This window comes from Oreochromis aureus, linkage group 1 (assembly GCF_013358895.1).
Source record: "Oreochromis aureus strain Israel breed Guangdong linkage group 1, ZZ_aureus, whole genome shotgun sequence".
Lineage (NCBI taxonomy): Eukaryota > Metazoa > Chordata > Actinopteri > Cichliformes > Cichlidae > Oreochromis > Oreochromis aureus.
The window spans coordinates 16,165,732-16,178,416 of record NC_052942.1 but is presented as its reverse complement, the minus strand read 5'-3'; the positions used below and the strand labels follow the sequence as shown (position 1 = coordinate 16,178,416).

Sequence of the window (12,685 nt, the reverse complement as noted above, 5' to 3'; positions counted from 1 at the left end):
TGCACAAAGTAAAATATTACTTACACAACGTTTCCGTAACAGTTAACACGACAAACAACGTGGTGATCTCAATGTGAAAACAGGCATTAAACAGTGACTTACACCATCCACAAAATAAGGTCTAGCAGTAGACAACTCTGCTGTAGGCTATGCAGTGATTCTTCTTCCAATGCATAGAGTGTTTGCACTGCAAACTGAAACACATGAAAGAACGAAAACCCTCTGTTATTGATTGCGATCTCTCCTTAATGATGCAGACAGAGCTCTCATGCTCTGATCTGTCTGAAACTTTTCCTAGTGATGCCAATGGTGCAGATAGACCCCCTCCCCCTTATTAATTTTGTTTCCAGAACACAGGAGCTCACCTCTGTTAAGTGATAAAGTGATGTCTGTATATACAAACGCATTTCGACATAGCCGATCTAGAAACCTAAAGGGTCCTTTGTGCAAATTCAAAATAAATATATCTGCAGATGTGACAGCCCACACAGGCTAAATTACTTCCCGTGAATTAGGATTTCATGCAGGCCTGAAAAATAATTCTTTTTCCGATAGCCATAAAAAGTTTGCAACTAAATTTCAGTTCGTAGCAGCCTCCAAATAAGAATAAATGAACGGATGAATAAATGAACAGTCATGACTTAGTCTATATCAACGACAGAAAAGATCAAACCCAAACCACATTTAACAATCAGTGAGGTAATTCGTAAATGGCTATACTTCAAAATAACAGGCCTATTCGGAGAAAATAACTCGCTATAGTATCGAGCAAATTACCTCTTTCCACAAGTTTTTTCTTTTCTTTTCTTTTATTTAAAAGGCAATGTCGACGTCGCTAAACTTTTCCCTGGTAACATCTGAGCGAAGTTTGTGTAATCTGTTATTTGCATACTTCACATTCACCGATAACGTGAAAATAAACAAGATATATGAAGCCTCATAAAATGGGTATCTAAAGTCCATTGTGCACCAGCGTGTAAAATCGCTGGAGACAAAAGACTGAAAATGGTGTCTCGGTGTCCCTTGGTCCCCAAATTCAGTCACACAACTTTTTTGTTTTTTTAATTTTTTTTTTCAATTTCTCTTCTTCGCCCATCAGTGAGCCGCGGAAAATTTCAACCGCTTCTGCTTCTGTCTTTGGTTACAAAACCACACTCGTACCACATTTTTTTTCAGGTCCAACTTTTCAGCTATAGCTGCTATTTTCTCGGACGACGGTCGAGGCTGTACGGCGAAGTAAGCCTCCAAAGACCTCTTTTCTGGGGCTGCTATCGAGGTCCTCTTGCGTTTCTTTTCTCCTCCGTTGAAAATGTCAGGTTTGCTCATTTTTTCCCTTTGAGCCCCCTCGGCCTCTTCTAGCCAGGCCTGGAGGATGGGTTTGAGCGCAATCATGTTGTTGTGGGAGAGAGTTAAAGACTCGAATCGACAAATTGTACTTTGGCTCAGTGATCCAACGCCGGGGATTTTGAGATTAGCCAAAGCGCTGCCCACGTCCGCCTGGGTCACCCCCAGCTTGATCCTCCGCTGTTTGAAGCGCTCCGCGAAAGCCTCCAGCTCCCTTGGGTCTGTGTCCGAGTCATTAATGGAGGGAAGTCCGTTGTTTGTGAGCCCAGGGCCGCCTTGACCTCCCCCGTGATGGCCCGGTAAGAGCCCGTGGTGGGTGAGAGGTGAGTTCATGCTCATAGCTTGGTGGGAGAGGTGACTCAAACCGTGCATGTGAGAGTGCGGGTGAGCAGAGGAGGTGGAGATGAGCCCACCACCGCCACCTCCGCCGCCACCTCCACCTCCGCCGCCCGCCACGTCGTGCGCACTGGACATTAAGCTGAGAGACGGCGAGCTGATGTGGTCCATGATGTCCGGTGGCTCCAGGTTCTGGTGGTGGTGGTGGTGATGGTGATGATGGTGATGGGCTAGTGGCACGGTGGATGTCGACGAGCATGGCACCGTGCTCATCGTGTGGTAGGTGGCGTCGGGCTTGAACGGATGCGTCTTGCCCTGGGACACGGCGATGTCCACGGCCGCCAAAGCCTCAGCCCGAGCCAGCAGCGTCTCATCCAGGCTCGCAAATATGTTACTCTGTAACTGCAAGAGGGGGGAATAAAAAAGAAAGAAAGACAGAAAGAAAGAGAGGGGGAGAATGAAGGGTTTCAAAATGAGTAAGAAATGGGAAAGGACGTGAAGAAGAAAGGAAGGCGACAGAAAAAAAGAAAAAAGCATAAATGAATCTGTCAGTCGGGACCTTTGGCGACACATAACAAAGTCGGAGTATTCCTTCAGAAGCGGCAAGTCATAAAAATTAATACAAAAACAGTAAAGCCCGGCTTTGCGTGAGCATGCTTTCAAAAAGATCACAGACTCTTCCAGTGATTGCTGTGGAATACATGAAAAAAACATTAAGTGCGCGTCTTGGCTGAATGTGCCTTGGAGCAGCCCTTGTTATTAGGCACAGACAGCGCTCAGTGCTGCAAGCAGCTTAGGCAAGAAACAAAAAAAAAGAAGAAGAAAAAACAAGGACAAAGCGAAAGTTTTCGGGGATGGTTTACCTGTGGAGTTTGCAGACAGGCTCTCCTTATAGCTTCCGAGCTGGAATGCAGGGTGGTATACTTGTGTTCGGGTAAAGAGGGATGCATGGCGAAGTGCGGCTGTTTGCTGTTCATGGACATCATCTTGGCGAGCTTCTCCAATTAAAGTGCACGGAAAGAAGGGGGATAACGGCTACAAGAGCTAGAAAACAATCACAGACACACAGTGATCCTTTGCCTATCCAGTAATGACGCAGTGTAGTTCGCTGTATAGTGCGCCGAGTGCAGCCTTGAGCCCGGAGATCACAGAGATGCCTGCAGTCTCTCAGACGCACTTATCTGTCTACTGTTTCCCACTGCTGGGGATGAGAGAGGCTCTTACACCTGAGCGCCTCAGATCTCGTCAAGCCCGTGCTCGGCTGCTCTCGCGAGACATAAACTGCCAGAACAGTGAACAGGCTGACAGATAAAAACTGCTCACAGGGCAGGCAATAACATCTGGAGACTGGATGCCTGCGTTTTTTAAGGGCTCACTCCTCTCCTTCCAGCCACAGAACCTCGCCGTTCCCAGTGCCTGTAGGCCTTATCTTTTAACTGGAGGCCGAATAACATTGACTTGATGCCGCTGATTGAGCATCTGTCTATTTTAGGCTGGACGTCTGATTTCAGAAAGTTGTTTCCAATCGAGTATTAGGGAAAATATACACACAAAAACACGAGGTCTATATTTAATATGAAATTAATAAATAAGCGATTTTAAGCTTGTAGGCATCGGTATAGACATATTAAACAATTTTAATAATGTATTTTTTATTGTACAAGTTGTATGGTTTTCCAGTAGTTCTTGGCCCACAGTCCCATTTCTCATATTAACCCTTGGAAATACTGACACCGCCCCCTTTATCATTAGAGCCCATCATCGCCAGATGAGCACTAAACAAATTGATTTAATACACCAGTGTAACCTTGTACACAGTCTTTACCTAAATTAATTAATCCCAATGAATTAACACTTCATTTATTCAAACCACAACGGCTCCCCAATTAAAATTTCATGCAGCGATTAGAGGTATGTGAAATATACACGATATCGTTAAATTTGCATAATAAATAAGGCGCTTTCTGCGCCAATGGATTTAGTGTGCGTGGGGTCTCTAATGTGCGTCATTACAGGCAGCATGCTTTGCAGTGTTGGTTCCACTTTCAGTGGCGACAATTACTCGTTTAATGTGTTGCAAAATTACCAGCAAAAATAGAAAAAATATGGACAATGTGAGAAAAAACAAATGTAACTGGTACACAACATATTAATCCCCAATGCCAGTGATGAGTTATTGGACCAGGCAATGCAAACCATAAATACAGAAAGGCAAAATTAATTTTCATAATTTTTTGATTATTTAATGCATTCCCGTTTCATTTCCTAATATACATTACAATTTCTAATTCAGCAACTTTTAATGACAGTCATATTCACCTGTCTTCAGTATTACAAGCCATAGTAGTAGAATACAGAAAACAAGGCTGAAGGTATACTTGGAAAATGTCTCAGCCCCAACTACAGTAGAACAAAACAGCATGGGTTAGGACTACAATGCACACTGATCACCAGGCTGCACATCACAAATGAGGCCTACAAGCACATTGCACAAAAACTATGACATTCCTATCTTGTTTTAGCTTAATTCTTGTAATATTACAACAGACAAATAACAATAAGTTACATCCTAGCATCACACAATGACCATAACACTGTACCAAGAGAAGTGCACCAGGAACACACGTTTGTTTTGCCATTTTTCACATGAGTTTTGAATGTTTCGTGGGACTGCTTATGGTAAAGGGACTGTGGGACTTTCTCTTTATTGGCTGACTGCTGTTCAGCGTGTGTCTGTCTCTTGTTGTGTTCACAGGCTGACCAGCAGTGTGGCCAGAGGAGGAAGAGGAGGGGTTTACAAGATCATGATCTTGGCTTGCTGGAAAGCCAGAGGGACCGGCCTTATTCTCATCCGAAGGATCAAACAGCAAATCAAAAGATAGCTCTTCGGTTTGAGAGGCCCCTCCACAGACGCCACTCTTCCTACCAGAGACTAATGCAGCACAACCTTCTTCTGCTGAACCTTTTGGAGCTTCTTTGTCGTTCAAGATGCTCTCCTTATTGTCACAAGGTTGGTGGTTGTTATGTTTGTTGTGCATCACTGGTTTACCAGCAAGGCTTGACAAGGCATCAGGGCATGTTTGAGGCTCTGGAACTAGGGTGTTGTCCATATCTGTGGAAAGACAGGAATCAACAGAGAGCCCTGGACTACAGGAACTCTCACCCTCCAGCATCATGGAGTCCAACTCTGAGATTTTGTTCATGTAGGCTACATCCATACAGGCCTCACTGGACATTTGGAAACTATCTGACTCATCAGCCACAAAATTAGTGGATCCCTTGATAGAGCTTCCTTTACTTGAACCTGTACATGACTGGTCAGAGTTGGATTTGTCCCAGCCTGCCCAGAAGACAGACTTTGAGGGCTCCAAGTCATTTGGAGGCAAGCCTTTGGGGAATTTCTCAACATCGTTGAATTGGTTCTCCAGTGTGGTACTGCTCTTATCAGGACTGGGAACCTCTTCAAAATCAAGCCTCCTTAGATAAGACCCAGGTTTAAATGCAACTTTCTTCTCACGGATGCCTGGGCTTCTCAGAGTCAGGGAGCGGAAAGCAGATGATGGAGTACTGGGCAAAAAGTCAGAGGAGGTGCCTTCCGAGGCCTCGTTTTTCTGCTTTCCTGTCAGATTTTTACTGAAATCTTTGTCATCTGCGGATGGCATCAACATCAAACTGTGATTTCTAGAAAATGTCCCACATTCTGCCTCTGGATTGCTGCAGATCAACTTCCTCTCATTGTCACTCAAGCTTCTCATCATCATGTTGACTTTCTGCTGCTGTGTGAGAGTTTCCTTCACAGCCTTGCAACTCCCACACGCTTCCTGCACTTCAAGAGATTTCTTCTCAGACACCCTGATCCGACTCTCCAGCTCATCAATGTACTGGTCACTGCGCTCAAGGGCCCTTTTCAAGTGGTCCACATCGCGCTGATACTGCTGAATTTTAGCTTCCAGTGCTGCGACTGTGTATCGGCCAAACCTGGGGACAGATCATTTAGTATTTAATCTAGAACAAAAAATTCAACACACCTTTTTTTTTTTTTTCTTTTTTTTTTAAATCTTTGAAATGTTGAATGTAGTCTTTTTTTTTTTTTTAAATCAAATGTAGAAAGTCAACAAAAACAGATATAAATAAAAACAACCTTACATTTTTCTTTTGGGGAGAAAAAGATTGTAAATGGCGATTTCACAGAAAAAAGGGCATCTACAGTATGTGACATAGGAGTGACTAATGTCAGCCTGGCTCTGGCTATAACACGAGTCAAAAACTCACTATTCAACATGCAAATCCTCATTATTAAAACAGAAGTAATCATTTTAAAATCTATAATAACAACCCAGTAAGCCAAGAGCACATCATTAACTAGAAGAGGCTCAGCAGCAAGAGTGGCTTAGTCTTACGGCATCGACTAATGGCAGCAGTTGAGTATTACAATGAGAGAAAACCAAGGTGCCTCAATTACAAAATTGACATAAATAATATTCTTATCTTAATTGTGACTTAAGAAACCCACAAAGGTAATTATTTACAAAACTTTGCATTGATTTGAAAGTGATCGTATCTTTAATCAAACTCCAGGCTTGGCAGATGTGAGCTCCTTGGTGGTTATGGAGAAGTACTACAGTTTAGGATGCATATGTGCTCAAGCACTTCTGTCTGACTGCGCCACCTTTATACTGCAGCAGCAACTCACACCCAAGCTGCATGCTGGGCTCCGTTTCTCAACCTACTATTTAGTCAATGGAGCAATGCGTGTTGCCCGTCTTCAGTCTCCTCTGATCTGGTCTTGCCTTCCAAAATGTTTCCTCATCTCATTTGTGCCATAGCTACTCCTTCTTACACAAACAGAGCTGCCATCACAGTTCGAGTTGATCTGAGCTGGATTCCAAATTGAGTTATTTAAACCTGCTTATGCAAGTGTGATTTTTTTGTGTGTGATTTTAAGACTATGCTCAAGTATAAACCTAAGGAGATTCTTAGATAATGAGGGCAAAGGTTATAGATGATACTTACTTCTGAGGAGATCTGCTCGCAACCTCTGCTTTCAGTCTCATGTTTTCTTGCACAAGGTCGACATTTTGAGACCGCAATGTCTTATTTGCCTGAAGATGGTAAAGTAAACATTATCAAAATATTTCCATTATTCAAAAAAAAAAAAAAAAAAAGCAGCAAGTTACATTATATGGACAAAAGTACTGGGCCACACCTGTTAATCTCCATCTAATCTAATTCAAGTATTTTCAGTCCCATTGCCAGAGGTATATTTTTAAAAATACATAAAACAATAAAGCACCTGCCCATGCAGTCTGCCTTTACAAACATTTGTGGGGAGAGCAAAAAAATAAAAATAAATCTTAAAAAATTGAATTTGAGCGTGATACCGTAATAGGATGCCACCACTGCAGGAAATCAGTTTGTGAAATTTCTTATTTCCTACATATACAATTGGCACAAAATTTGTTTGATGTCGATTTCAATGGCTGAGCAGCTCCCACAGGTGTAATATGTAGGTGGTACAGAATTTTTGTCCATATATTGTGTGGTAAAACAAGTAATTGAGCGCAATATACTTTGAAGCGACATCCATTTAGCTTTTCTTGGAATACAAGAATCAAGCAGGTAAAAAAAAAAAAATACTGCCAGAATGCATTTCCTTATATAAAGTAATAAATCGGAATAATTACATGCAATTAACATGTCTACTTTCAACTGTTTCATTAAAGCACTCTTTAGACAACTAGAATACGGAACAGTGAACTAACTGCATCTATCAGAAAACAGTGAATCCCTGCTTTAAGGGTAAATTTACTGAAACCTGTAATGTCCTAAATGTTACAGGCTGCATACCTCTTTAAGCTTATCCATGTCTTTCTTTACTTTATCACAGACATCTGTGGCTGCTCGCAGCTTGTTTGTCCACTCCTCCAGGACAAATGGAGCGACCCTTTGTTCATCCAGTTGCACTGTATCAATGCTGCAGGGATCCAAAGCAGTTTTCAGTTGCTCCTCCAGGCTTTGATTTTTGGTTTTCAGCTCCTCGTTTTCTCTCATGAGCCCTTCAATTTCCTCCTGTTAGAGAGAATTAAAAAACAAATAAATAACTGAAAACATCATTTGGAAATAATCATATCGAGTGAGATACTAATACAGCTGTGATTATACTTTTAACTCTTTTTTTCTAAACGGTTGTAAATAATAAACATAGGAAAGCATACTAAACATAACAGAGCATGTAAAACCAATACCTCATACTCGCGTAAAAGTAATTCCCCTCTGGTTTTTCTGAGACATTTTCTCACATTAGGACTATCACTGTGATCACCCTCATTTGTTCCTCCTGTAACACAAGCACACAAGTACAGTAAATGATTAACACAATAGACCACAAAACACATTTAAGTAATGTTCCAAGTAACATCAGCTGGCTTTTATGTGGCTTCGTTGTTACCTTAGCACAACATTACAGTAATAAAGAGGCAAGCGTAAAACTGAAGAACATTCAAGGCTTGAGGTGCTGCCATTTAAAATGCAGGCAAATTTAAAGTGCATGGGGAAATTGTGACTGATTTTCACAAGAGAAGACCATCATTTGTAACATTCCTTTTAGTAATTTGGTCACATTTTCTCTTTTTAGCACAAACATTGTTTGTTTTTAAAATGTATTTACCAAACAAACAACAAAACAAGACCAAATGGGGTTAAAGTTATGGAAATCTCTACAATGATTTCTCTCTTTATTTTAATCTTGTCACACGTTCCTGTCTCACGTCTTTATGGTATAGTTTCAACAAGGTGCTGGAAATATTCCTCTGAGATTTTGGTCCATGTTGACATGATAGCATTACACAGTTGCTGCAGGTTTGTTAACTGAACATCCATAATGTTAATCTCCCATTCCACCACTTCCCAAAGGTGCTCTACTGGATTAAGATCTGGAGACTGTGAAGGCCATTTAAGTACAGTGAACTCATTGTCATGTTTGAGAAATCAGTCTGAGCTTTATGATATGGTGTGTTATCCTGCTGAAAGCAGCCACCAGAAGATGAGTACTCTGAGTACTCAAAGTGGTGCACTTATCAGCAAAAACACTCAGGTAAGGCTGTGATGCTTAAACAATTCTCAGCTGATACTAGGGGAGTCAAAGTGTGCCACGAAAATATCCTCTGTGCATTTACACCAACAGCAGCCTGAAAACAGTTTATTCAAGGCAGGATGGATCTATTCATGTTGTTTTCACCAAAATCTGACCCTACCATCTAAATATCAAAGCAGAAGACTCGAGACTCGGCCAACAATTTCCCAGTCTTCTGCTGTCCCGCTGTGGTGAGCCCATATCAATTGTTGCTTCAGTTTCTTGTTCACAGCTGATAGGAGCGGCACCTGGTGTTTCATCCGTTTCAAGGTGGGACTTGTGCATTCAGAGATGCTCTTCTTCATACCTTAGTTGTAGCAGGTGGTTATTTGAGTTACTATTGCTTTCTTGTCAACTCTAAGCAGTCTGGTAATTTTCATCTGATCTCTTGCATCATTATGGCATTTTCACCCAGGGAACTGTCACTCACTGGATATTTTCTGTTTTTCAGACCATTCTCTATAAACCCTAGAGATGTTTGCGTGGGAAACTTCCAGCAACCATGTCACATTTAAAGTCACTTAAATTACATTTCTTCCCCATTCTGATGCTCTATTTGAACTTCACCAGGTTCACTTGACCATATCTGTGAGTCTAAATGGATTGTGTTGCTCTCATGTGACTGACTGATTGGATATATGCATCAACAAGTGAATCTAATCAAGTGGCCAGTGACTGATATTAAAATTCCAGCAGTACAGGTGAAACAACTGCAATAAAAAGTCAACAAAAAGGTTGTTTTGCAAGAAACAGATCCGTGAATGACTGAAACAATCAAGTCTGAATCAATTTTTCGGGGCTAAGCTTAGCTATATGTCTGTATGTCAGTGAGTACTGTCTGGTATTGTTACAACGAAACCCAAACTGATCTGCTGCCAACAAAAATAGAGAGAAAATGCTCGAAAACAACAGGGTTGCATGATTAAAACTAAATACATAAAAATCATATATTTAAATATGCATCACACAAGTTCAAATGAAACGTAAAACATTTATTTTTCAGTACAACTGTCTTAGATATATCACCTCATGCTACCTTTGCCCACATAAACTGTAGCCAGTTTGTTTTGTGGATAAGGGAATACAGTTTTACAGACTGAAGACAAGCCTGCAGTAAGAAAATCAACAGTTTTCCAATAAGCATTTGGAAAGGATGGCCCCCCCAGCCCCTGTCAAACGCTTAAACACTGCAAACAACACAAGAGTTCATACACCAGTCATTTTTATGCTGACTTACTCTAAAGCTGCAACAAGCAATCTCACTAAATATGATCCAACCTGCTTTATTAACTGAAATCGTCAACTTGGGGATATTACTAACAAAACAAACGTCACGGCTCATAGAAAGTTGCCTGCAAAACTTGAAGCCGTGCTTTGTTGGGAGCACAATGAAAATAAGACTCAGCTGTGAGATGCTGCAGGCAGGCAGATCACCTCTTCTCTTCTGCTTCAAGCCTGCTTTCCTTTGTTTGCCCGCAACTACTCACCGATGATTTCCCTGCAGGGGTTCTCTGCTGTGATGGGGACTCTGCAGGTGGGACACTGGTTAGCTTTCTTTAACCACATTTCCATGCAGGATGAACAGAACACGTGGTGGTTGGAACAAATAACCGGCTGCCTAACCTGCACCGAGAAAAACACGAGCAAATTAACCCACTAGCACAACCAAACACAACAAACAACGGTCACCTCCGATTAACTCATGTAGGAAACAGTTTGCTGAGTTTGTTTAACAAACGAAAGGCGCTAACGAGGGGGTTAAAAAAAAATCGAACGACACTTACCTTTCCGAGGCATATCTGGCAGGAAATTGGCAGAGTGAGCGAGAGGGTAGATGCCTGGTAGTTCAGAGCCATTTTTCATGAACGTACAGGTCATATAGCTCACTTCCCTGAAAAGGTACAAATCTCCCACCAAACCGCTGCGTCGCGCGCCGAGCCGCACAGCTACGGAAAGCCACAGGGGTCAAAAGGCGGTTCTTCGCGAAACAGGTAACAGTTGACCTTCACCCGTAATTTTATAATATTAAAATTATGTCTTCTTCACTGGGTTTCACAGTGAAGAAGACATACACAAGTATCTTGCTTTAATGTATTCTAGTCACGGCTAAACCGGGGCACAGTAGCTTTATCACTTGCCAGTTATTTTAAACCGGAAATAGAAAAGCGTTAGAAGTCATGTGGACTCTACTTGATAAATGTACGTCCACTTTCATATCTTTGTTTATTCCCTGCCAGCTGCTGTGTAAAACAACTTTGCTTCTTTGCTTGTGATGCTGTGCTGCATACAATAATTTTATTAAATGTAGCACAATATTCCAGTAATTGGTCATGGCGATAAAACCAGACATTACAGCTGTCTGTGGTTCATTCTGTATTGTATATACATACTGTAAACATTTTTTTTAAGTATTTTCCTTCTCCTGACTTTATTTTGCATATTTGTCATCCTTACATGTTTAGATTATCAGAGAGGTTTTAATATCAGACAAACATAAACTGAGTTAATACAAAATGCAGTTTTAATTGATGAGTTATTAAGGGAAAAAAGCTATCCAAACCTACTTGCCACTGTGTGAAAAATTAACTCCCTGCTATCATAAAGTAACTGTGATTAACCATTTTTTTGAAACATGTTTGAGTTCAGTTTCACTAGCCACTGCCAGGCCTGAATGCTGCCAGACCTGTTAAATACATCACTTAAATGAAACCTGTCTGACAAAGTTGACCATAAAGGCTCAGACAAAGGCTCATCTCACAGTATCCAAAAACATCTTGATGATCCCCAAGACATCTGGGATAATATTTGAACTGACAAGACAACAGTTGGAAGTTTGAAAGGTCTTATGCCATTAATTGTGGCATAAAACTAACACAGCATTTCATAAAGAGAACATCATATCAACAGTCTGCCTGACATGGTGGTGGTAGTGTCATGGTCTGGGACTGCTTCCAGTTCCATTGATGAAACCATGAATTCGGCTCTCTATCAAAAAAACTACAAAGAGAATGTCCATCCATCAGTTCACACCCTGAAGCTCAAGTTCACTTGGACAGTGATCTAAAACGCAACCAGGAGATTGACCTCTGAATAGCTTTAAAAGAAGGTTTGGAGTGAGCTAATAAAAGTCTGGACCCAAATCAGATTGAGACGCTTTGACAGGTCCTTCATGCTTGAAAACCCTCCAGTGTGTTTGAATTAAAATAATTCTGCAAAGAAGAGTGGGCCAAAATTCCTCCACAGTGATGTGAAAGCCTCATTTACAGCTATTGCAGAGGCTTAATTGCAGTTCTAGCCGCCAAGGGTGACACAATCAGTTATTAGGTTTCAGGGGGAAATACTTTTTCACACAGAGGTAAGTTTGGATAATTTTTTTTCCTTAATAAATAAAGTCATAGTTTAAAAACTATGATTTTTTATTTTTTACTCAGGTTATATTTGTCTGATATTAAAATCTGTTCAGTAACAAAAAGAAATAAAAAGAAATCAGGAAAGTGGCAAATGCGTTTTCACAGCTGTGTATACAAGATGGATGTGCCTTCCTGGCCTGAAAGATGAAACCATGGTTTAATAGCCTTAAACCAGTGTTCTTTGTTGTGGCAATAAGGAGACCTCTCGTCAGGTTTGAAAACGAAGTCCAGTTGTACTAAAGTCTGTGGGAAAATGACAGTTTGGGTTCTCATGTCTGTGACCCCAGTAAACACTTTCAATCTCTAGTTTCAGGTCTTATTAAATACATTATTTACACTTTTTAAAATATGTTCCCCATTAGAGCCATGAGGCCTATTGCTAAGTTGAGAGCAATCTGCTGGTGCCTTGATACAGTATCTTTTCTTCACATAACAGTTTGTTTAAAGAATTTTTTTAAGGTTG

At 41.1% G+C, this 12,685-nt stretch overlaps 2 protein-coding genes and 1 long non-coding RNA gene across 7 annotated transcripts in view; 1 reads left to right on the top strand and 2 right to left on the bottom strand.

Moving 5' to 3' along the window:
* Positions 1-200: 200 nt before the first annotated feature.
* Positions 201-2,677, bottom strand: pou4f1 (POU class 4 homeobox 1). 2 transcript variants are annotated; one of them, XM_031728956.2, is made up of 2 exons: positions 2,544-2,677; positions 201-2,082 (listed from the first exon to the last, which is right to left on the bottom strand). In XM_031728956.2, the coding sequence occupies exons 1-2, from the start codon at positions 2,664-2,666 to the stop codon at positions 1,096-1,098; spliced, it is 1,110 nt and encodes a 369-aa protein (XP_031584816.1). In that variant the 5' UTR covers positions 2,667-2,677; the 3' UTR covers positions 201-1,095. The 2 variants fall into 2 exon arrangements, with proteins under 2 accessions (XP_031584816.1, XP_039463692.1); XM_039607758.1 differs by having other exon boundaries at positions 201-2,076.
* Positions 2,678-3,681: 1,004 nt separating this feature from the next.
* Positions 3,682-10,763, bottom strand: obi1 (ORC ubiquitin ligase 1). The gene is made up of 6 exons (XM_031728926.2): positions 10,597-10,763; positions 10,300-10,435; positions 7,926-8,017; positions 7,528-7,749; positions 6,694-6,782; positions 3,682-5,658 (listed from the first exon to the last, which is right to left on the bottom strand). The coding sequence occupies exons 1-6, from the start codon at positions 10,666-10,668 to the stop codon at positions 4,323-4,325; spliced, it is 1,947 nt and encodes a 648-aa protein (XP_031584786.1). The 5' UTR covers positions 10,669-10,763; the 3' UTR covers positions 3,682-4,322.
* Positions 10,753-12,685, top strand: part of LOC120438793 — a 28,350-nt gene continuing 26,417 nt past the window's right edge. For all 4 annotated transcript variants that reach the window (XR_005612137.1, XR_005612148.1, XR_005612139.1 and 1 more), the window contains exon 1: positions 10,753-10,803. This is a non-coding gene — a long non-coding RNA (uncharacterized LOC120438793). The remainder of the gene's footprint in view (positions 10,804-12,685) is intronic.